Consider the following 24561-nt stretch of genomic DNA (forward strand, 5'->3'; position numbering starts at 1 on the left):
TGCGAGACAACGGAGGGGGGAGGGGGGCGCATGGGGCAAGGACTACATTGAGATCTGTGCTGCCGTCTTTATTCTTTAGTCTGAGGAAGAATCGGTGTCCGCTTGGGTCACTGTGCATTGTGGCGCGGAGAATTACACCGGTACAACAGCTTGACTGTCATGTGCACGTCTCGGGGGGGCTGGTGTCACGAACCGATGGTGCGCTGTGTTACAGCATTTGTACCATTTTTTTTGGTGGTGATATTGCTGTCGGCTTTGAGCTCGTCAGACATACTTCAAAGCGCGCCGAAAGGCCATTGTGAATCTGCTGCTCATGCCCCTGGAAGCGCTTCAGACGGGTTACGCAAGGCCATCCGCCGCGCGTCTAACGGACTGAGAAGTGATCATTCTGGCTCGAGGCGTCAGCAATGGTCTGCATTCCCCCCTGTCGTGTTTGCCGCGGCAGCTTCACCAGAGGCTGCGGGCGACAGAAACTTCAGCGAAGATACAACAGAGTCACATGCGGCGCAACAGGTGCCCGAGCCCTCTCTCTCTTTACTTCAGTCGTACTTGTACTCCGTCGAAGCAGCCGAGGACGCTGTGCTGATCGGAGGCGCTCTCCAAACAACTACCCTAGACACGGCATCGCCTCTGTACCATGCTACTGGGAGCGAAAGGAGTTTATCGGTTGCTGCTGAAGAGATTGCACAGAACAACCCGTCGTCGTCGTCGTCGTCGTCGTCATCGTCATCATCTGCCTCTTCGGCTCACGCTTCTTCTCTGGGAGCTTATCTGAGCGGCCGTTACGTTGTGCTCTCGAGAATCCCATCGTGGGTGAGGAGTTCCAGCAGCTCCAGGCTCAGCGGTCGTGGTGTAGAGCGGGGCTCCCAGCGAAGGGGGAGCTCTGGTCAGCAGTATGGCTGTGGTGGTGCGCGGTGCGGCACAGTGGGCAAACTGGATGCGGGCATCGATGCCGCAGCGGAGTTGGGTGCCAAGAGAACTGCCAGGGTGCGTGTGTTCCCCGAAGAAGCTCTACAGCGTGTAGCTGCTGCGACTGCTGCGTTTAGGGAACGCATGCCATACCCCACAGGGGCACCATCCGCCCCAGTCCGTGAACAATGGGATATCGGGAATACCAGCAGGACTGGAGATGCAGCAGGGACAGCCCGGCCTCCTGAGCAGCGGACTTCTTTCTCGCAGTCATATGCTCAAGGTGCGCGGCCGACCCGCACCGCATCACTGAAACCCTTGCCTGAGTTGGAGGTCCACGTAGTAGATGCGGATCACGTTCTTGTGTATCTACCGTTCGCTAGCGACGACTCCTCACCGTCGGTGTCACTGCTGCAGGCACTGGCAGCCCCAGATAGTGACGGTGGGGCCTTGTGGCGGATGTGGGACGTCTTCGCCTCACGCGGAGGCGCCAAGCTCAAGCTATCGGATAAACTTCGAGACTTGTCGGAGACTGTCGAGGTTACTACGGGGCCCCATACCGCGAAGGTTACTGCGCAAAGGGGGGGTCACGCCACTCCTTCACTGCTGCCACTGGAAGTGACATTGTGGACAGCCAGAGGGATGGCCGGCGCGGTGCATCGCGCACTAGCCAGGGCGCCTCGCCTGCGGCGCTTCTTTCAGGAAAGCAGCGCTGCGACTGGCTCTCCTGCTTGCAGCGCGCAGCTTCTGCATGTGAACGAGGAGATGGGGACAGTGGTGGTGAGCATCAAGACCAGGGTGCCACCGCAAATCGTACTTGAGGTTGACGCCAGCATCGCAGAGCTGTCATTGCGGCAGTCGAACTCATCGCACAGCCCTCATCACTCGCACGGGCAGGAGGTACTTTATCGCTCTTGCCTGCGGGATGTTTTGCTCACTGTTGCGGCACATCCGGCAGTGCGCTGGGTCGAGGAAACGATGCGACACGCAGAGACGCTCAACAACGTCGCTGCAAGCGTCATTCAATACGGGCACTGTAGCAGCTACGCTCCGGACGCAATCTCAGGCACAGCTCTTGGCGGCAGCAACGGCGCCAAGGCTGCTGAAATGTTGCACCCCTTTTGGGGCCTTGGCTGGAATGGGACAGGTGAGATCATCGCCATCTCTGACAGTGGCGTCGACGTGCAAAACTGTTTCTTTCGCGATGATGTGGAGCCGGTTGCCATCTATCCGAACGTGAGTTTACGTCATCGAAAGATACTGTCCTACTACGCCTACAAGCGCGACGGCCACCCGCCAGACACGACGGATCACAAAGCCGGCCATGGCACGCACGTGGCGGGAACGGCTGTGGGTTACTGCATACCCAATCCGAGCACGGCCTCTGCGAAGATGACTAATTACAACGGCGTCGCCACCGGCGCTAGGTTGTTTGTGCGCGACCTCGCCCCAAATGACACGAAGAGCCTGCTGCTACCAACGAACGTGCTCGACTTGTTCACGGTGGCACGGGGGGTCGGGGCTCGCATATCTTCCAACTCGTGGGGTCTCTCCACCGCCTCGACGTCCTATTTGGCTGTAGAGAAGATGATCGACAGTTTTGTTGCAAAGCAGCGTGACATGCTGATCATCATGGCAAGTGGCAACCAACCCGAGCGTGGCCTGTATATGCCGGCGCGAGCGAAGAACGTCTTGACTGTCGGGGCACACCCAAACTCCGCAGACGGCTTCCTGCAGGACAGCGTTTCTTCATTCTCTTCCTCCGGCCCCACTTACGACAATCGACGAAAGCCTGAATTGTTGGCACCGGGCGGCGGTTCTGGCACCGTCATCACCTCCGCAAAATCTACCTCTGGGCCCCGGTGCGACGTTTATGAGTCTCAGGGAACATCTATGGCGACAGGGGCAGTTGCCGGGGCTGCTGCGATTATGCGGCAGTACTTGCGGGAGCACTGGAGGATCGAGGAACCGTCTGCTGCGCTGCTACGCGCAGCGCTGGTGCACAGCACTACCAATATCAGTGCGTCCCCTCATCCCCGCAGCGACTTTGGCCGACTCGACCTATCCCTGTTCCTGCCGCACGCGAGTCACTCTTTGGAAGGAGTCCTCGCGCCTATAGAGCACTGGATTCTCGATGACGCCGTCGTGACAGATGACGAGATTAAACAATACTGCTTCGCACTGAGTCTGCTGTCTGAGCAGCCCACCTCTGTCACCCTTACTGACAATTCACGTAGCTGTCGGCTTGCTCAGGCCAGTACCGTGATGGCCACCCTGGTCTGGAGTGACCCTGGTCTAGCTGTTGAGGGATCGAAGCGCAGTCAGGTACACGACCTCGATCTCATGCTTGTGACTCAGTTTGGTACCACTTACTACGCCGCTGCCGGAGGGAAACGGGATGACAGCGGTACCGTGGAACAGGTACGAGCCCTGCTGCAGGGTGGTAGTGACAGTCCAGCAGGCGAATGGGCTGCAGGCTTTCGCGTGTTGGTGCGTGGTGCTTCTATTCGCAACCCGGAGGGGCAGTCGTTCGCGTTGACCGTAAGCGCGCCGGGGCTGACCGCGGTGAGGTGTGCGGACCTCTTCTCGGACTGGCGACAAGGTGAAGCAGCTCCGCATGTGACAGCCGCTGGCGCCTTTTGTCCCGTTAACTGTAGCCATCACGGCTCCTGCGATCCAAGCTCACTGCTCTGCTCGTGTGACTCCGGCTACGCCTCCGTCGACTGTGCAGAATGCAATGCAGACGTGGTGTGTCACGGCCACGGTATGTGCACCGCGCCGAGCATGCAATGCACCTGCGATCCACGCGGCCACTTTGCCGATGCGCAGTGCTCTGTGTGCGCGGAGGGCTGGTATGGCCCTCTCTGCGATTCGGACTGCGTGTGCCAGAACGGTGGTGTGTGTGACAAAAGTACTGGACAATGTACATGCTTACAAAGTAACGATCTTGGCAAAAGCTGTTTTGACGGGAACAGGTGTCAATACTGCTGCGAGGGACGCGCCGGCGAGGCCTGCGATCAGCGTAGCTACTGGTGCAACACCACTGGTGCGCCTGTCCTTGTGGATGACGCTGGCGGTGGGTATATCCAGGTGAATGGCTACGGAGCATATCCGTACAGCACTACATGCCGCTGGCAGCTGCAGGCACGCACTGGCCAGCAGGTTCACTTGGATATTATCACGTACAACATTGAGATGTACGACCGCCTCAAGGTGTACGATGTGCTGAACTCGTCCAATCCCAAGCATGTCCGCCGGCAGTCCTTGGGCACCTTCAGTGGTGTGATGCACAAAGTGCCACTCCCTTTGACCTCCACAGAAAATCGGATGGATGTGGAGTTTGTCTCCGACTGGGAAGGGGTAGCCCCTGGGTTTCTTCTTTTTTATCGCTTTACGAGATGCAGTAGCCGCTGTCAAAGCCAGAATCTCACTGGTCAGCCGGGACACTGGTGTTGCGGTGACAACATTGGACTACCAAAAGAACGGTGCCTCTGCAAGCCACCGTACGTTGGGTGGCACTGCGACAAGAATGCCTCAGACGTCGGGGTACTTTCGAAGCAGCTGAACGCGCTACAGGTCTCGAGCAAGAGTTTCCAAAAAGGCGGGGATCTGGCTTGGATGGTGCCGTGCTCGTCGATGGCGGCGGCAGAGGCTCGACTCTCGGTATCACTCAAGTCAGGGCACTCGTTGGACTGGCAGCGATGGCGTGATAGCACGGACTCAGCGGCAACTTTGACCGTGCCAGTGCGTGGCATCGCACGTGCACCGCTCATTGTACAGGGCTTCACCTGGTTGTACCTCCCTCCGCTCACACTTCCAACAGCGGCGTTGCTGGGGACGGGACAGTCGCACTCAGTTGATGGGAGTCAAATCGTCGAGGCAAGGCTGAGGCTTACAGTGCAGCTGCAAGCGGATCGTACATGGATGGACAAGCACGCAAAGAGGCTTGGCTTGTCGTTGGGCGTATCTTCAGCTTCTGAGAAGGTCTCTCGTGTAGACGCGGCCACCAAGCAAAACACTGTTCTGGAGCCGCTATGTTTCTCCATGGGATCCCATGGCATCGCTGCAGCTACCCCACTCCCACAGGCACCGCTGTCGATTGCAGCCTTTAACTTCACCCCCATCGTACTTCGGGATCTCCACGACTGCGTCGACGCCCCGGAGATCGAGGTTGGGGTGCCGCTTTATTTAGCGCCATCCAATGCCCCCTCGGGTATCCCTAGCGGGACAAACACCAGCGCTACCACGACGGCGACGCATTCGCAATGGACCACGCGTGTCGTTCTCTCTCTTTTGTGGAACGCCAGGGCTGGCGTTGTGGTGGCGAACGAGTCTGTTCTTGATGCGGTAGTAGTAGCTCAAGAGGTGAGGCTGACTCGCGCCGTGCAGTCACGCTCCGGTGGCACCACTCCCAGCACATCGGCACCATCTGCAGGCTCCACCGCTTCAGGGAGGCCTGTAGAGGTAGAGTGTCGCACCATCGCCCGTGTTCCCGCGCTGAGCGGGCAGCGGTTGGTAAAAAGCGCTCACCACCGCACCGTGCCAGATGCGCGGCACCTGTCATGGAGGGAGGTGCTCCTTGTATTCGGCATCGCCGTATGCGTTGGCGTTGCCGGCAGTGTTTTACAAGCTGCAATGCAGCGGGGTTCGCTGTGCCAAAGGACCCGGAAAGCCTATGTCGTGATCCTAAACGCTGAAGAGACTCATGAGATGCAGCCAGTCGACCAGCCGCATGTCTAACCACCACCCTGGAAAGCGTGTTGGCTTGGTAGATGATGCAGGAAAGAAGGGGGACCTGAGTCTGCTTGGGCGAGTGGAATTGTATTCCTTCTGCGCTGTAGAGAGTGGCAGCGTCACACTCATTCGTGTCAGCTCTGAAGACCGACGTCTCTCGCTCCTTCATCTCGGTGTGTGCTTGTGCCGCCGTGCGCATGTGTCTCGCCAGGGCCACCGACATCAAATCCTGCAAAGCAACACGAGGTGCTCAAGCGTTCAACCGTATATAAACACACACCAACAAAAAAAAACATTCAACTTTGCGCAGGAAACACGCAATGGGTACCGGGGAGGGGGGGTGAGGTAGGTGGGGTGGGGCACACTGTGTGATGTGCACCGCGGCGCTCACCGCACCTCATTGGTTCTCATTGCTTCTCTTTCCGTAGATTTAGTCCGCTTTTTCCAGCATTTTACGCTCACGCCCAATGCTCAAAGGGGGTCTTTTTTTTTTACTTTTCTATTTTTTTTTGCTCCGTGTGCGTTTATCCGGCACGTGCCGTTCCCGTTAAAATTGAAGTATCCGCCATCTTCCCTCTTGCCACTTGGTCAGGGTGAGGCGCTTCGGCCGGGAAGGAGAGACCCCAAGCATTTCCGCTGCCCTCCCTTCCAAAATCGGACCCGGGTTCTGCTCGACATCCTCGCTAATGGGCAAATGGGGTCCGGCATAAACCCCGGTTGGACACGTCCGCGCGTGCAGGGAAGGGCAGGGAGGGGGGGGTGGGGAGTGTGGTCGAACGTGTGCTGTCACCTCAGATTGCCGATGATGGGGGCAAACTCTCAACTTGGTTGTCGAAGGCCGGATGCCCGCCCCAGTTCTTGTGAGCCGGGAATTACGCAGGCGCTTGACTTCCCCCACATCAGGGTACTAGACCCCGACCAATACGTCAAGGTGTGGTCGGCATCACCAAGGGGGCTCCTTTGATTATAAAGGATACATGAGCAACACTGTGTGTGTCCGGTTGGGGAAGCGTCCACCGAAAAAGAAGAGAGACGCACTCAATTCGTTTGTCTTCGCATATTTTCGCCCACTGCCCTTCTCTCCTCCCCTTTCGTCGCTGGTGCTTCCCTGGGACTTTCATAGCCGTCACGCCTCTCTCTTTACCTTCCTGTCATCTCGAGCTCTGACGTGCAGCTCATCTCATTCCCACGCTGAGATCGACGCTTTCTCCATTCTATTTATTTATTCCTTCTTCCCCCCCTCCCTCCCTCCCCCCCCTCACAACCTTCTCTCACTCCGTCTTTGCGCGTCTTGGTTCGCTTATTCCTATCGGTGACTCATCTGGCTTTTTTTGTTCTTCCAGTGAAAGCGCTCATTTTTTCCATACAACCGCACTGTGCTACGATTACGGTCCCTCCATCTAGCCGTGCGGCCCGTGCTTTTTGTCGCAGTGTCTCCTTTCCGAGTTGTAGACACTCTAGACGCATCTGGACACCCACAAAGCGCAGAGGCGCATGCAAGGGTCCCCGCATACGCGGCTGTGTGGATACATCTGTGAAGACGAGGGACACGAAGCCGTTTTCTGGGGCGCCCAACATTCGCGAGGATACTAGCTTCATGACGATGGAGGCGCTACAAAAAGGCGAGTGCAGCCTACTCAATGTTGCATCCGTGTCAGAGGTGAATAGGCAGAGCATGCTGCAGTGTGAACCGGTGGTGCTGCGTTTGTGCCACATCGGCAAGAGCTATCCTATCGCCGGCTCTGATGAGAAAGTTGTGGCACTCAAGGACATCAACTTGGCGGAACCGGATCACTTGGGCGAGACCCCAGCGACTCAAGAGGGCTCCAGCGGTAAAAGTTCAAAACAGCGTAATTTGCCCCCGCCGTTCTCGCCGGTGCGACGCGGTGAGTTCATTATGATTCGTGGGCCCAGCGGTGGTGGCAAGACAACACTCCTCAACATCATTGGCACCATCGACTCCTGCACCGAGGGCACGATCGAGCTGAACGGACGTGTGCTTGACAAGAGCACAAAGGAGAGCGTTTTAGCAGACATCCGCCTCAAGACGCTCGGGTTCGTCTTTCAGACGTTCAACTTGATCGCTACAATGACGGCTGTAGAGAATGTGGAGCTGCCCATGACATTGTTGGGACAACTGTCAGCAAAGGCGATGCGACTGCGGTCTCGCCAGCTGCTCACGCTTGTTGGCCTGCGCAATCGCGTCAACCACCTCCCCTCGGAGCTGAGTGGTGGTGAGCAGCAGCGTGTGACAATTGCACGAAGCCTGGCGAACAATCCGTCTATCCTTCTGCTCGATGAGCCGACCGGTGACCTGGACACGATCAACACTCTCGAAGTGATGGATCTCCTGATGCGCATCAACCGCCGCACTAGGACCACCTGCATAATGGTAACACACAACCCGGACATTGAGTGCTACGCTGATCGAATTCTCTACGTGAACGATGGCCGCTTCATCAAGGAGGTGTTCAATTCGCTGCCCACGAGTCTAAGCTTAGCGGCCTACACCAAGTACCTGGCCGTCAAGGAGACCACAACTACCAGTCTCACACGACTCACGCCCGCCAGGGACGACAGCGAACCGGATGCCACGACACTACCGAAGACAGGAAAAAAAGACGATAGCTTGGACCAGGAGCACGAGGCTCAGTCATCGGAATCCGTCGTGACGACGAATTTTCCCCTCATCGTGTTTTCGACGGATTCCCCTATGTCCGCTACTCTGCCCCCCGCTGGGGCCGGACAAGTTCTCAGCCATCTAGTCGCCGCCAAAGCTTCGGACAGCAACCACTGTACCCCGACAATCCCACAAATCCTCCTCAGCAGGAGCACATCCAATCCCCTTTCACTCATTTCTCCTCATGCGGAACAGGATAGGGGCGGCAGATGACGATAAAAGGGTAGCATCCGACTCTCGCCACGTCGTTCAAGTATGACTCTGCGCATCCGTCGAGAGTGTGAGCAAAACGTCCGTGTGCGCCACAGGCACCTTATAAGCGCTGTCGTCGTCGGGCTGGTGGTGGCGCGAATGAAAAAAATTATACCATGTCGCCTTTTCTCACTTTGAAAAAAAAAAGTGTTTTCTCTCTGCTCATCTGCAGGGGGTGGCTGCCGATTTCTCTCTCCGCCTTTCCCCCTCCCTCCCCATATTTGCATCCTACAGAGAGACGGACGTCTTCATTATTCACGGTCTCAGCATATGTTTTTTCTTTGTTTTTTTTTTTTGTCGCTGAAGCCGATTAAATACCATCTGAATTCACTTTCACTTTCTCTCTCTATGTATTTGGTCACCCCCGGCTCATGGTGCCGCTCTGGATGTAGTCCAGACTGCTGATGAGGGGAGGCCGGTGATGGGGCGGAGTCGGCCGTTTTCTCATCTTACTGCGATCCTGCGGTTATTGCTTTCGCTTTTCGGTCTTATTTATTTTTTTTTACATGTATGTGTATATATAATTTGGTCAGTTGCTTCTTTTCCTCTGTTTCCTGTGTTCTGATTGAAGCGCCCAACGTGGCGTTCATCGTGGGAGGCGTGGGAGGCCTAGAGGGCAGTTACTGAGTTTGTGCTGTATCATTCTTTTGCTTTCCGCGCCTACACGCACACACAGAGGAGAGTATTACTACTGATGCCACGAGTGTCATGTCTTGGATGTTCCTTTAGTCTGGGAGACCTACAACAGCGAACACGTGTGCACATTTGTTATTATTTTAGGTCAGCGGTGTCGGCGTAGCATGAATGCCCCCCCCCCCTCCCCCCTTCCCCCGTTTTCCTCTATTAATCACTTTTTGGAGAAGCTTGCACCCCCCCCCCTTCGTGGCGACACTAGATGGTGTAGATAATAAGAGCGGATATGCGGCAACATTTCAATGTGGTGTGTGTGTGTGTGGGGAGGGATTTTTCGCTAGAATCGAAGTCCGTCGCCGCGCGACTGTGTCAGCATTCGTGTATCGCATGTTTGCTTCAGCATGGCGCTACGCGAAGAACCTCTGAACAGGCTGGGGGAGGCGGAGTGTGGAGCTTGACTCACATATTGGAGGGCAAAGTGGCGACGTTTTGCATTATTACGAAAAAAAAACAATTTATTATATATATATATATATATTCTCTCCCCCCCCTTCCCTGACGGTGTGGGGTTTATACTATTCGCGCTGTGTGCATTTGTGTCACTGACGCGCATCGTCTTTCCCTATATCCCCATCCTGGTTTGGTGTGCCTGTCCCTCTTTCTCCGTTTCCTTGGGTCAGCTGCTTGAGGTGGTGGCCCCTCACACCTTATCGCCCTCTGTTGGTTTGCCTCTATTGACCCGAAAGCAAGCGAAAGACAAACGAGTATTTTTGCCTTTGTTGCTCATCTTTTCTGTCCCCATTCCTTTACCCCCCCCTCTTTCCCCGGAGCAATTTTCTCTTTCTCTTCACGACATGGCACACACTTCTTGTGTGAGTTTCTTTGTGGGTGTGCTGTATGTCCGTCTCTCTCTAATGCTTTATTATTATTATTGCTTTGGTTGAGTATTGGATAGCCCGCATCTTTCCTTCCCGGACTGCACTCGATCCCTCTGTCTTCAAGGGGGAGAAAACTGCTAACATGTGCAGCTCATTGTCCGCTTTTCATTTTGTTTGTCCCCCTTTTTTTTTTCTGTGTCTTGGTGTGTTGCCTATCCACGTGTGTTTGGTTGTTGCTTGTTGCTTCTCTCCCCCTATTTTTCTGCTTGTTGATACCTCTTTTTTCTTTTTTTCTCTCTTCCAAAGGCACGTGCTCGATGTTGTGGGACTTCCTTCCTTTTCTGTCCTTCCACTTCGTGCGCTCCCCCCCTCCCCCTCCCTCCGCCTTTCAGCGCGAGGGGTGTCAACAAAGCAGAACAAACAACAGAAAAGGGAAAACATCAACACATAATTTTCAATCAAAGTGAGTAGTGAGAGGTGTACGTGTCGATTTTCCTTTTTGTCGAGGCTCTGTGGTGTCTTCACGGGCTGTCAGGAGGGAATGATAGCACTGCATGCATCTACGGAGGGAGATATTCCGTGTAGATCGACGCACGGCATTCTGAGGTGATACGCCAGGTCTGTTTGGCTGTTGTTTTTGCTACTAGCGAGTGTGTGCATGCGTATGCGCACCGGAGGGGGGGGGGCGGGGCGGGGCGGGGCTTCTCTGATGTGGTCTTCTTTGGCCATCTCCCTTGGGCGCACACACACAGACATCTCAAGCTGAACACTTTAGACGCGTTACTTGTCGTGTCACTTTGTGTGTATGTATATGCTCATCACCCAGACGGACTAGATGTTTTCCACCACTCCTTGTTTCTTCCATCTCACCTTTATTCTTTCACCGTACGAATGTCGCTTATTTACGCATCCACGCGTTTACGCACGGACACACCGCCTCCCCTCCCCTCCCTTCCCTCCACACACACACACACATATGCATTACAGGATTTATGTTTACTCATTTAAAAAAAAAACATATATTTTTCATATTTACATCACGGCAGCAAAGACCAAATAAGCACACACAAAAGAGAGAAGAGGAAAAAAAAAAGTCCCAAGGGGAGCGTACGTACACTTCAATTGACATCTTTGGGGTTTTTTCTTCCCCCTTCTTTTCCGTCTTCTTGATCTCTACGCTGAGGATATATATTTTTTATTAGTGTTGTATTTGGCTTTCACGCAGGGGAGGTGACCTCTTATTACCTCTGCCCCTCTACATATATGCAAGAGTACGGACCACGTTCATTAGTTTCACCTCTTTCTTGACGACTTCACACACGTGCGTAAAGCGAGAGAAGCCACGCAGTATCTTACACACTCTCTTTTTTCTTGCTCTTCCTCTCAGGTAGCGTGTGCCCGTGCGAAGCAGTACACGGAGGCATCAACGGGGACGTGTCCACTGCACGAGTGCTTGGGAATACGTGCATCGACGCATAAGGTTGCACCAAGTCGGACAAACTCTGCGGGTCGTGAAGGCGGCTGGTGCGTTCACTGTTTTTGTACTTTTTTTGTTTCTTGTTCTGAGCCCCGTGTTGCATTGCAGAGGGTCTACACCTCTTTTTTTTTCTCTCTCCCCCGTTCCCTCTCTGCTTGGACGCCATAAACCCTCGCACTTTTTACCGATTTGCCTCACGTTACCTCCGTACCTCTCTCTCTCTCCCTCCCCCCCCCCTCCCCCGCACATACTCACACACACACACACTTTCAGGGTCATTCTCACATTTATGATCTTTTGAGCGTCTTCTTAACGTTGCACACTGTTGGCGGCTCAGGATTTTTGAATGCCTGTGTGGCGGTGTGAGTGGACGCGTACACATTGTTTGACCACTTTTTCTTTTTTTGGGGGGTAGGACTGTTTTTGCTGACGCCGCCGCCGCCGCCGCCACTGCTCCAGTAGAGATTTTCTTCGTTTTGTGTTTGCGAGTGAATTTTTGCGGGTTTCTCCCTCTTCTGCGGGTGTTGTCTTTTATTTGGATTCTTTTTTTTCCCCGCTCTTGCGAGTGGTTCTTGTCGTACTGCTCCTTCACATTTCGTGACTTCTTCGAATCCCACCGCTCGAACCCCTTCCCCACCTGCTTGCACTTTTCCGCTACACTCTTCAAACTTATTTTCTTGCAAATCTGCCGCGCAGGTCTAGCCGCACACACGAGACACTAACCAGCGTATCTACTTGGCGTAATGAAAGAGTTTCCTATCCACACAGAAAAGAGTGGGCCGTGGAGGGCATCTGGAGAGCCTCTTTCCGCCTCTACCTCTGCAGCGGTAAACGCTGACGTCTCCGCAGGGAGTGAACACGTTAGGGGACACCCATCACGAGTTACGCCGCAAACCGCTCCAGACGCCTCCTCGCTCATCTCAGGATCGAGCGGGAACACCGTATCAAGGTCCACTCCTGAGTGCTGGATTTGCTTCGACACCACCAGCATCCCTTCGGCTCCGATAGTCACCCACCGGTGCCTCTGCCGCGGCTCTGTTGGTTACGTGCATCAAAAGTGCATTAATCGCTGGGTCATCCAGCAGCACAACCGCACCTGTCGCAGCTGCGGGGTTTCCTACAAACTGGTACACTCGGAGTACCCTCCTGGTGCTAGTCTTCCTCTGAAGCCACATGAGCGGCGCATGTTTCTTTTGAAATTTCTCGTTAAGCCGCTTCTTCTGGAGTCTGCCGAGGCCCTCTGCTGCATTCTCCTGCGCTTTGTCGTTGTCCCTCTCCTCCTTGGGCTCGTGTACAGTGTTCATCGCTGGTCACTCCTTTGGTGGCCCATGCGAAGGATCACGTCTCGTTTGGCAGCATCGGCAGCGGGGCTCAACGTGAAGGATATCTCTTCAGTCGACGTTCCCAGCACCCCAGATGTGATGGGTGACGCGGACGGCGCGTACACCTTGACGGCGTCTCTCTTGGCGTGGGCTGATGCGATTATCTTTGGTCTCGTTCTGTGCGCCGTGATGAACGCGGTGAGGGTGGGGTGGGAGAAGTGGAACCACTACTTCCATGTATGCCGGGCGCGAGTCGCCGGCGAGGCAGCGGGGCAGGCTGGTGAAGAGGGCGGGGCGCAAATGGCAGAGATGGAGCCCAGAGCGCCCCTCGATTTCCATGAGGAAAACGAAACATTGGAGAACGCTGGGGGGAGGGCAGAAGGTGTGGCGGGGCGTCTTGGGGATAATGCTGTGCAACCTCAGCCGGTGGAGCGACTTGCGCCTCTGTTCCCTGAGGGTGCGGGTGAGCCGCGTCAACCTGGGGAACAGGCAGAGGCGAGGGCACTGGCAGGTGAGCAAGACTGGGGCAGCGAGAGCGACAGCGATGGTGGCGACTCGGACCGCGGCAGCGACACACCCTACCGGCTCTCCTTTGTGGACGAAATTTTTGACGCCATCGACTGGGTAAGGTCCAGCGCCGGTGGAGGCGGGTTGAAGGAGGTCCTGCCTTCGTCGATACAGCATCTGTCCTACGGCCTTGTGCCGGCACTGCTCCTTCGATCGATCTGGGGTAGAGTAGTGGTGGCGCTTGCCTTCGCAGTGTTCATCTCAAGCTGGTCCTATCGTCACAAGCGGAATGTTCTGACGACACAGAAGCGTCGCTTACACGAGGTGGCGGAACGGGTGCCGCTCCTGTCACAAGAGGCAGTGAGGACGCTCTTTGGGATCTACCTTGTGGACGCGTTTTTTTTTTATGTTGCTTTGCCAGAGTTGGGAGGAATGGTGCTGCACTACGCTGTGGCTCCATACATCAACGTGGGCTTCGATCGCGGCTTTTTGGTATTTTTTCAGGGCCTCACGGTGCTGAAGGTGACGCTTTACTGGATGCTGGGCGCGATGCTGGTGATGCTTCTTACAACGACTGAGTTAACGGTCGTCGGGCCCCTATTCGCCAACGGCGTCGACTTGTTCTTTGTGCGCAGCTTCGACGCCCGCTGGGACTCCGTCCTGGAGTACTGGCGCTGCGTCGTTACACAGATATTCGACGCCGATCCTCTCCGCATCGTCTGGGGCTTTATCCGGGTGGCGCTGGTAGAGCTGGTAGCCCTGCTTATCTTTGTGCGTATGCCGTTTTGGGGAATGTTGGGATGCCGTGATTTGTTGTGGGGTGATGGCACGGTAGCGGAGACCGGCCTTCCGCTGAGGATGCCGCTTTCCTTGGGGATGGTGACTGGGTATGACATCAACGCAAACACCACCTTTGCCGATTGGGGTCGTACTGAGGTGCTACGCGTTCTGACCCAGCAAGTGTTGCTGCCCTTTGGCGCCATGTACGTTGAGCGACTCCGGGAAGGGCTGGTGCCAATGGTTGAGTCCACCTCTCACGACTCCCTCGACAGTCTCGTGCTTGCCGCCGCAAACTCTACTTCCACTACCCCAACCGCACAGGAGCTGTGGGAACAGGTCTGGGGCAACATGTCGGATCGATCGGTTTTTCTCTTTAATCTCATCGATTCCCGCTCCGCCAAGAGGGTTGCGGCGGCGTCAGAGGGTTTTCGCCGAACGATGGAGCGTGTCCAGGAGCCGATGGAGTGGCTGCGCGTTGCAACATCCGAGGATGGAGTGTGCAACACACTAGTAGCTTTGTCCTCGTCAGCAGTCTGGATGGCGCAGCCGCGGCTACAGCCGCCCCCTCTTGTCGATATAGAGGTAATTGTGGCGCCGCCAACCTTGGCATCAGAACAGGAGAGTACCCCAACCGCAAATGCGCATCAGGTGATGCTCGACGCGTGGAGACGAGCATATCAAGAAGCCAGGCGCCATATTGCTGGAGTTCTGCGGCTCGACGCAATGCCATCATTGCCGTCGTCCTACCCGGAGCAGCGCTTAGTCTATGCAGAACTTGATACAATGAGCGCCGTGAAGTGCTATATGGCTACCATGCAGTTGTCATACCCCTATTGGGGCATGGGTCGCTGGCGCGCTCTTGCGTACGAGTGGTGGTCGCTGCTGCTGCTTCGCAACACCTTTGTAAACTATGTAATTGACCTCGTCGCGTGCGTGGCAGCTGTGTCCACGGTCCTATCTTGCTTCCTTGTATACCCGATTCAGCGCGCGCAGCTAGGTCTTTTCTTTCCAGTGGTTCGTTGGATCGGTCAACGTGTCGTGCACATGGAGGAGTACTTGTTTGACCCAGAGCACCTACGCGCGGTGGAGGGATTTTTGGAGCAGGATAATGAGGATGAGCTTTTCTTGCCCCCGACGGCCGAGCCCGTAGGGTTCGACCGTCGCGAGGAGTACCTGGAGGAGGCCAATATCCCGTCGCACCTACTGCTGCGTCGTATTGTGGTGGCGGTTCTCTTCTTCACGTTTACATCGTTCACGATTTGGGTCTTGCCCGTTCTCTGCGGCACCTTCATGATGTGCTTCACGAAAAGCGCTTTACCTGTTTTTTTAGGGGCCGTGTCTTTGAGTTTTTTCTGCTGGAACCCCGCGTTGTTTGTCCGCTCTGTGATATTCGGCATGGCCTTCACCACCGCGATTCTGTTCGCGGTGCCAATCCTTGGCTTCGTCTACATTCGCCCTTTTGTACAGCTGCTTTGGAAGAGCTACCCTACTCTGGTGGAGGAGACGTTTGAGCGGAAGTACAATGTGCACCAGATGGTGGGTCCTTGCATCGAGTCTGGCGCAAGCAGTGACAGCTCCGCGGACGGCGAGTCTGAGGAGAGCTGGGAAAGCGTGGACACTCTCGACTTCGTCGAGTGAAGCGTCGACGCCACGCCGGAGAGTGAGGAAGCGGAAGCGGTGCCGGCTCACTAACGCCTTTCGCCTTATCATCTTTCCATGATGCTTCCTGTTCATCCATGTTGGATTTGTGCATCTCTTGGCAATATTCCACGTCCTCATGGGCGGCACAGTATGCAGTCCCCCTCCCCCTCCCCCTCTCCCTCCCCCCAAAAAAAAAGACACGCTCCTGTACAGGCGTGCTTTTTCTTTGTTGGTGTACAGATGTGTGCGTGTGCGTGTGTGTGTGTGTGTGCGTCTAAGTGTGTTTTTCAACGAACATGAATAAAGATGTATGCATACATATTTATTATATACATTTTCGTGTGCATGCATGCATGTATATGTGTGTGTAACTGTGGATATATCCCTACACGTATTGCTGTGCTAACTCTCCCCCCTTTTCCGCTTTACGCGTTGAGATACAATCAAAAAAAAAGAGAAACTAATTCGAGCCTGTATTCAAGAGAACAAAGGGCCTTAGCGGTGTTGTGGTGGTGATGCGCGTGTGTGTGTGTGTGTGTGTGCATGCGCACGTTTGTCTGATGGGCCTGCCGGGCGGGGCTGGTGAGAGCGCAGAACTTTTTCCTTTATTTTTGAATTCCCTTTAGACAGGTTCTTCTCTCCGCCTAATGTCCCGTGATGCCACACTCAAGCGGCCTTCGGCATCTTCTCACTGTTTCTGTTCTACACGCGGTCGGGAGATCACGCTTACCTTTCCGTCGCTCTGGTCTCTGCGGCATCCCTTTTTGTCCTGGGGGGGGCACCAGAGCCCAAGAGGAGGATGGCAGCCGCCCCTCAGACAAAGAGCGAAGGCGGTAGCGCCAGTGCAGGTAAGGAGGTCGTGGTGGAGGAGGGGTGTAGGAACACCGAAGAAAAGAGCTTCCGCTATAACACATTTGGCTCGCACTTCCACTGTAGAGAGGTGGTGGGGGGGGGCGGAGGAGGAGGAACACTCTACAGCAAAAGCTGAAGAATTCAAGGCCTTCGCACACAAGCGTGTGTCTACTCATTACCCCCTTTTCCCCTTCTCTCTCTTTCGGGGGAGGGGGATCGAAGGCCTTCCCTCCTCCCTCCTCCCCCGAAAAAAAAAGAGCAGTACATAAGATTGTGATTCCCGTTTCTTCTTCAATGGACTCAGCTTGTCTTGTCGTCTGACACGCAAATCTGCGACCCCGATGACACATGTCGTCTCTTTCCATTTCGCTAGATGTGTGTGCTTGTGATTTTGAGTTTGCATCCCCTTCTTCTCCTGCTGTTTCTTTCGTTCACGCAAATGGATTGGACACCGTGTATGTCTCTCTCTCCTGTATATATTTGTGACTTTCCCCTACCTGTGCCTCTTTTTTTTCACTCGTCACTCTTCTGCGCTTCGCGTGCTTCTGTACGTATGGTTGCCCCCCCCCCCCCCGTACTCCTCTCTGAGTGTGTGATGGATTCTCGAGCAGCAGATAGTTTGCCCGATTTGTGGTATGCCGCTTTGCTTTTGTGCAGTTGTGAGATGTAGGCATGTGAGCGTCATTGCACGGCGCACTGCTCCTCCCAAGAGCTCTACGCCCCCGCCACTAGAAACCCGACGCCTTCCACTGCGATGTGGTTGTTCCCATGCATACAGGTCTGCGGCCACCCTCTCGTTTCGTAGGGTTTTGATACGTCAAATGACAGTGTCTCGACTTGTCTATTTGCCAACGGTGGCACTCGGGGTTGTGAACCTGCAGCGTCGCTTCCAATGGTCGCTCTCATCTCAACCCCCCCTACATATTCCCTCGGCGGCGGCGGCACGCGACGAGGGCAATACCGACGATTGGTCTAGTGTTGAGGTGGAAGTGTTAATGCCTGAGCCGAAAGTAACTTCCTCGAGCAAATCCTCGTCGACATCGACTGCGGAGGCTGCAGCAGATGCCGGTCACGCTTCACCTGCCTCCCAGACGAACAGCAGCACCGCAGCCACTTCGGTGGAGACGATTGACACCATCGACTCGTACGCCAAAGCGAAAGTGAGTAATTTTGTGCGGCGTCTGCTGCAGCCCTCTACTACTGCTGGCGCTGCCGGCACCACCTCTTCTTCTGCTCTCGGGCTGGAGGTGAGGCAAGTACAGGGATGCGGTAAGGGCGCGCAGTACCACGCTCGCTGGCGCCTGCCACTGCCGGCAGAGTTTGGGGAGCGCTATGGGGAGGGGTTTGCGCCGACAGCGAAGGAGGCGGAGGCCGTGGCTGCCATGCACGCCGAGCGCGTTATCGACACATTGGGATTTCAGCTTTTTCAGCTTTCGTCTAAGCAGCGCAAGCACGCGGAGGCGGCGCGGGCAGCAGGTCGATGGGCCCCGATGCCCGCGGTTACCGCCACCCCTGCGTCGTCGAGTGATGCAACGATCACTGCTGCGGAGGTGGTGCCGCCACCTGACACGCCCTCGCCGCCACCTTTGCAGCTGTTGGAGCTGTCCGCGCAACAGCGGCAGGAAAAAGATTTACGAATCAACGGAGCCAAGTTCGTCCCGGTTCAGCGCAGCGGTTTTACCCCTCTCGCCTTCACACTAGCATCGCCACACCACCTGGACTCAAGCAGCCACGCGCGCATCGAGCGCTTTTTCCGGGTGCACCGCACATCGTTAAAGGCGAACCTGCGCCTTGTATTACTGAAAGGTGAAGGCCATGACGCTATCAAAGCCAGCAATGACGGCCATGGTGTGAAGATGCACCAACATTCTACTAAGCCGGGGGATCTCTTCCTCGCACAACTCCTTCTTCCCCTGCCCGCACGCTTCGGGAAGCGTGTCGCCATGGGAAAGGCACCTATTCGCAAAGAGGCAGTATTGCTCGCCTGCATGCACGCGGAGCTCATTATCGACGCCGTGGGCTTCGCGCTTTACCCTGACAACCGTGAGAATCAGGCTGCCCATGCTGCGGAGTGCGCAAAGATGCACCGCTGGTGCGCACAGCCCGGCGACTGTGCATACCGGTATGCCACCCCTTCGCCGCCGCCGATGGAGCTGGTGGAGGAGCTTCACCAGTCAAGGGTCTCGCCAGCAACAGTGGTGTTTTCCGAGGCTTCTGGCGGCGTCGAAAATGCATTTCCTCACTCTGGTGTTCTAGATAGTGCTGCCGGAACTCATGGAGCCGGTCGTGGCTCCAGCTCCTCTTTTCCATCCAGTCGAATCGCGGAGGCGTGCACCCGCACCGCGTCGCCCTCGGTTGAGTCAATTTTACTGCAGCATCAGCAAGCCATGCAAGCAGTAAGCATTTTTACAGACGAGCCGTCGCTGCGGGACTACGAGTCGGCGCGTGTGCTACTGGAGCGCTACGTCGAGCAGTTCATGCAGCCGCCCGCCCCGCAGACTACTTCCACCACGCACGCACCAAACGCAGCATCCCGCGACTCATTTTTGATGGAGCTCATGTTTGTAGAAGAGTTGGGTCAGCGTGACCGACGTGTCTTTCGGGCCACCATCACAGTGCCGCTCTGCGTCTCGAGGACTGAGGCAACCGCGGTTGTTGCCGCAGAAGCGGCGGCAGATGCGGTGCCTCATTTCGACACCGCCTCACCGCTTCCGTACACGCAGTCGTTTGTGGCCATTGGTGTCTCCTACACCAATCACCTGGCCGAGGTGGCTGCTGCTGTGCACGCGCTGCGCACGCTGGCAGCGCTGAATCGCCTCTGCTTAGTGCGCGGTAGCGTCTCCATGGTCCAGGCGCTAGAGTCCTTCGCGATGCGGGCACAAATACCTCTTTACGACGCGGCTAAGCCCCTGTTGTATCCCTCGCAACTCCCGCCAGGCTCTCTGCCCGCACCGGTGCGGGTCATGGAGGGCTTTGTGGGCCGCATCGCGGCATCAGGGTTAAACCTCAGAAGTCGCAGGTACTTGCCCAAGGATGTGGATACAGAAGAGGCCAGGGGTCGCTTCGCGACCCGTGTCCCGTTACTGTCCGAGGAAACGGGAAGGGCTGTGACGACGCTCAACCGCGAAGATGATCTCTTACGGGAGCTGCGCGCATCTCAAGAACGACTTCCCCGCATGCAGTGGGATACGTCTCCAGACGCTGAAGGCCGCATTATCGTATCACCCGATCAAGACGTCCAGAAGAGCCGTATGTACAACCACACGCTTTCGTCCGTGCGCCAGCCCGACTCGATGGCGACCACTCGATTACGGGATTACCTGGAGCGCCACGGCAAGTCGCCCGAGATGGCGCTTTCTGTTGTGCGTGTGTGTGGCAAACCGGAAAGCGCAGAGGAAGGCGCACTGTATGTAGCAAAGGTACTGCTGCCGGTCACACTGCGGCGCGGTCCCAAGGCGAAGCGGAGGCAGTTCTCGGGTCTCGAAGGCCAGTCTGGTGCATTGTCATCCAGCGCTCCGCACCTGGCGGAGCCGCCGCAGCCTGAGCAACCACCGACGGTGGGGTACGTGGCGCAAGGCGAGGGACCCACCCGCGACGATGCAGTTTTGCTGTGCGCAGCGCATGCCGAGGTCCTACTGGATGCCGCGGGTGAACCGTTCTACGATCATTCACTCTTGCAGCGAAAACACGCCGATACAGCGCGTGCGCTTGGGCGTTGGGCACCGCTGGTACGTGGCGCTGCCTTGCCTCCTGAGTCGCTTCGTCGCATACCCCCTCCGCTTCGCAAGGTTGCGCGCGGAAGTGTAGTGTGGGCTCGTGTACAGGAGCAACAGTGCGCCTCGGCATGTAACGCGGTCACGGGCGAGTCCGCTGGCTATGGAGCTGTCACGTCGCCGGTGGGTTTGAAAAGCGGTGAGTGTGCGAGTGCGACGGTGCACCCCAGCGCCGCTGGTGTGGATGATGAGGTGCTGTGTGACATTGCCGCTCTCCAATTCGTTTACCATACGGACATTGGCCAAGGGGTGCTGCGCCGCGTAGCCGGGTATTTCTCGAGTCAAGGGTCCGACATTTATCGAACAGTGCGTCAGTACACGGTGCGGCACCCGGAGCTGGGAACGATACACCGGGCCATTGTGGAGATGCCTTTGCCCGCGTCATACGGGAGGCGGTACGCCGTCGGCTGTGGCTCCGCGAAGCGTCAGGCGCTTTTCCTCTGCTGCAAGCACGCCTTGCTCATCCTGGATGCTTTGCGCATCCCCGTCTTCAATCAGCCCGGGAAGCAGAAAAGGTACGCGCGGGCGGCGGCTGTGCAGGGCCGCGATGCACCCTTCTCTAATCAAGTCCCCGGCAGAAGTGACACACCGTCTCCTCCAGGGCTCTACTATCTCACAACGTGTGCCGCTGCCAAGAAGAAGCCTCCAGAGATTCCAAAGCTGCCCCGGTGCAGCGACCGCCGGATTCCAGCTTTCTGGGGTGCCTTTGTGCGGGACTGTGCGTCGTACGTGACACGCCATCGTGAGACGCGGGTGAAGGAGGCAGTCAGTGCACCAGAAGGGCCACGGGTCCCTTGCTCGAATCTCGTTGCTGAGGACACCGCGGCGGAGATGGCTAGGGACATCCCCAGTGACAAGTTTACGCGGCGCCAACTGCTTGACTTGTGTCGAATCGCTGGACTGCCCGACTCCACCAACGAGGTGCCCTGGGAGTCTGTTGCTCTTTCTCCCACCGAACGGCGCTTCTTTACGTTTCAAGGACTTTCTGGGACACCATACACAATGCGTGGTGTCAGCGACACAGTGCCGGCGGAGAGTCGCTATCGCGCGTTCGGGCACGGCGTCCAGCTCCTCCTCCTCGTCGTGCGACCAAACAGCGTCACGACGCCGACGCCGCGTCGTACCTGGTGGGATGGGCCACGACGCACCTTGTGCATACACGACTGCATGAGGGATCAGATCACTCCGCACGGCTGTCTCTGGGTTCTGCGTATGTGGGCCGCCATGCACTACCCTCCTCTCAGGGTTCGCACGTTCATCCAGAAAGTGGAGATGCCAACCGAGGAACCGGGCATAGTGCACGTGCATCCGCACGGCGAAGCCGTATCACCGACTCCACAGCCAACACCGGGCTCGTCCCCGCCTTGGACGTCTTGCCCCTCCGCCACATATCAGGGTGTCGCATCTATAGCGGAGTCGCGTGAGGGCCTTGAAAAAGTTCTTTTTCATGCTTCCTGTGAGACCGCCGGCCCTGCAGCCACCACCGGCGCCACGGCTTCCGTTCACGGAGCACTCCGGCAGCTTCTCCGCGAAGTCCAGCGCGCGCCAACGATGCAGAGACTCTATCGCTTTCTCTCACAACAGCCTCAGTTGCACATTCCGTCTCTTCGCTTGCTGACCGACCCCGAAGATGTTGTGCACCACCTGCATGCACAAGTTTGCGACTCTCACGCAGGCGCGCGCATGGCACAGCCTGCCGCGACGCTGCAGGCGGGGAATTCCGCCGCTCTGCTGGCATTTCTCGCGGGCGATCGCCAGCCCAGCGCTCCCTCCCCTCCGACGTGGTGTGTAGAGGTGCTACAGAAGTGGGTCGTTGCCTTCAGCGGCCCGCAAGCTCTATTGCCTGCAGCGCAGAGTGGGGAGACAGACTCTGGATGCCTGCAGCACAGACGGCTTCCATCGACACTGGAGTCAACCTTTGTGCGCTATGGTCTTGTGTGTTCTGCGCCGTCCGCGACGAAAGCATTGCTGACGCGCGGTGTGAGCTCCGGCCAGGATTTGCCCGCCGCGCCGACACCGCTTGCTGGCGCATTGGCAATCCTGTGCCAGTGCCTTCCTGAAATTCCTGGTCTGCTGAGCGACGAAGAGTACGGCAAAAGTACTGCTGGGACGCAGTTGGTTTCACACACGACAAAGTGGGCAGAGCGAGGCCGTGAGCTGCCGTTGCAGCTGGCTCACTTGATTCTCATGGGTCTGTTGTTAGGCTGTACCCCGTGGGCCGTGCGCGCAGTGGCGATGGTGGCATGTGCCGAGGACACATTGGAGTGGTATGACCAGCAATCGCTGCGGTCTGCTGTTGCCGCTAACAACGACGGATACGCAGAGGTTCCGCAGCCGCCCGCCTCACGCTTGGCGCCATACCACAGTGTGGACGTAACAGACGCGGTGTTGGTCTCGCTGGATGCGACAGCGCCCCCTTTGCCGGATGCGGTGCTCCGTTTCGCGTCGAAGGTGGAGCAGCGACTCGAAGCCGTCTGGATGGAAGTCTCCGTCGCGGCAGCCGCAGGGAAGGCATCGCCTCTGCCGTGGTTGCAGTCGCCAGAGACGTGGGGCGCTTGTCTAGGAGTAGCGGGTGCAAACAAGTCATCTGTTCCAGGTACTGGCGCCCTCACTCTGACAGAGCGTCGCACGCTGCGCCCACTGTTGCAATGCGCAGTTGCTACGTCAGCCGCGCTTCATGCAGTTTGGGTGCGGGCCACGTATGTGGAGAGAGGGGGCGAAGTGGATGAACTCGACGGCGGCGACAACGACGGGTCGTTCGACGAGAGGGGTGCCGTTGCAAAGTGTTTGATCTTCCAGCACAGGCAATCGGCGCGTTACGCAGCTGTGCGTGTCGGTACTGGTGACACAAACGACGGCAAAGCAGTAGCGTCAGCTAGGGACTTCTTAGCAATGGCGACATGCTTTGCCACCTTTGGCTGTGTGGTCTATCCTACCGAGGGACTGGTAGCTTCGACACTGGAGCAGGAGCAGGCGTCTGTCTTGCTGAGCCCTTCGCGTGAACCTGGAGTTAGCAACGGTATCGATCAGGCAAGAGATGACGACGCGGAAGACGCCACTGATGTTGCTAATGACGACGAGGAAGCCGAGAAGGACGGGGTAAAGCTCGTTGACATCGACGACGAGGATGGTTTGGACGTTGGCCAGTTCGTGCGCGTCTTGGGGACATGTGTCTCACCGCTTGCCGCAGTGCTAGTCCCGGTGACACCGACGAGGTCCGCGTCACTGCAATCGCACCGCGCTACATCCATCGCGTCAGATGACATGCCTTCTTCTGGTGCACTGCGTGCGGTTGGGGAGAACTTGCCGATGCTCATGTTAGCATTCCAAGAAACGGTGCCGCTGCTCGTGCATCGCCACAGCTCTGTAGAGGAGCTGACACGCCTTTCTGCGCACCTGCGTTCACGTGTGGAGACGACGACCCCCTTCTCGCCGCAGGAGCGGTGCGCTATCTCACATCTTTTTACATTGGCTGTGCGTAGTGCCGCTGATGGGCACATCCGCAGTGCTGATGCCGTGTAGGGGCGCAACGAGGGCGAGGGAGGGGAGGGGAGGGGGGGGTTGTGAGGGACCTTTTTTTTTTGTTCAAGTACCGGATTGAAAAGTACACCGTGTTGGCCATTCCTCCTCATCCCTGACCCCTTCTTCTTCTCCCCCCTCCACGTGTTATTGTCGTTGTTTTTGTTCCCCCCCCTCTAGTCAGCAGACTCGCAGGCGTAGGGCGCACGCACTGAGTCGCGCTGTTCGGCCAGCGGTGTGCGTCTATTATCTTCCTGCGCCACTGATCCACCTTACCCCCAAAGGCGATCTCGTTTCACACATACACGCAAACGCGTAACACCGATGAAGCAAACAAACGGCGGCGGTGGTGGTGGTGGTGGTGGGAGGGGGGGTGCGGGTCGGCACCCGCAAAAGTGTGTGAGGGAGGAGGAGGGAAAGGGGAGGGGCAAAAGCGGCGAAGACGCTCAGCCAGAAACCAAGGGAAAGTAAATCGAGCTCCCCATAGCGGTGGTGAGCGTCTGCGCGCCCATGCCCGTGCCCGCTTGTGGTTTGTGTGTGTGTATGGTCGATAGTTCCGCTTTGTTTTTCCTGTGCAAGTTTGACTGTGGCACCCCTCAGCTCC

At 56.7% G+C, this 24561-nt stretch overlaps 3 protein-coding genes across 3 annotated transcripts; all 3 read left to right on the forward strand.

The window, feature by feature from the left end:
- Positions 1-7240: 7240 nt before the first annotated feature.
- On the forward strand, positions 7241-8536 carry JKF63_00503 (uncharacterized protein; the record flags this gene model as incomplete). Its single annotated transcript, XM_067896554.1, has 1 exon — positions 7241-8536. The coding sequence occupies one exon, from the start codon at positions 7241-7243 to the stop codon at positions 8534-8536; it is 1296 nt and encodes a 431-aa protein (XP_067752711.1).
- A 4355-nt stretch (positions 8537-12891) lies between these two features.
- Positions 12892-15810, forward strand: JKF63_00504 (uncharacterized protein; the record flags this gene model as incomplete). Its single annotated transcript, XM_067896555.1, has 1 exon — positions 12892-15810. The coding sequence occupies one exon, from the start codon at positions 12892-12894 to the stop codon at positions 15808-15810; it is 2919 nt and encodes a 972-aa protein (XP_067752712.1).
- Positions 15811-17300: 1490 nt separating this feature from the next.
- On the forward strand, positions 17301-23960 carry JKF63_00505 (uncharacterized protein; the record flags this gene model as incomplete). Its single annotated transcript, XM_067896556.1, has 1 exon — positions 17301-23960. One exon carries the CDS (start codon positions 17301-17303, stop codon positions 23958-23960), a length of 6660 nt encoding a protein of 2219 aa, XP_067752713.1.
- Between the last annotated feature and the right edge of the window lie 601 nt (positions 23961-24561).

Source organism: Porcisia hertigi, chromosome 36, assembly GCF_017918235.1.
Source record: "Porcisia hertigi strain C119 chromosome 36, whole genome shotgun sequence".
NCBI lineage: Eukaryota > Euglenozoa > Kinetoplastea > Trypanosomatida > Trypanosomatidae > Porcisia > Porcisia hertigi.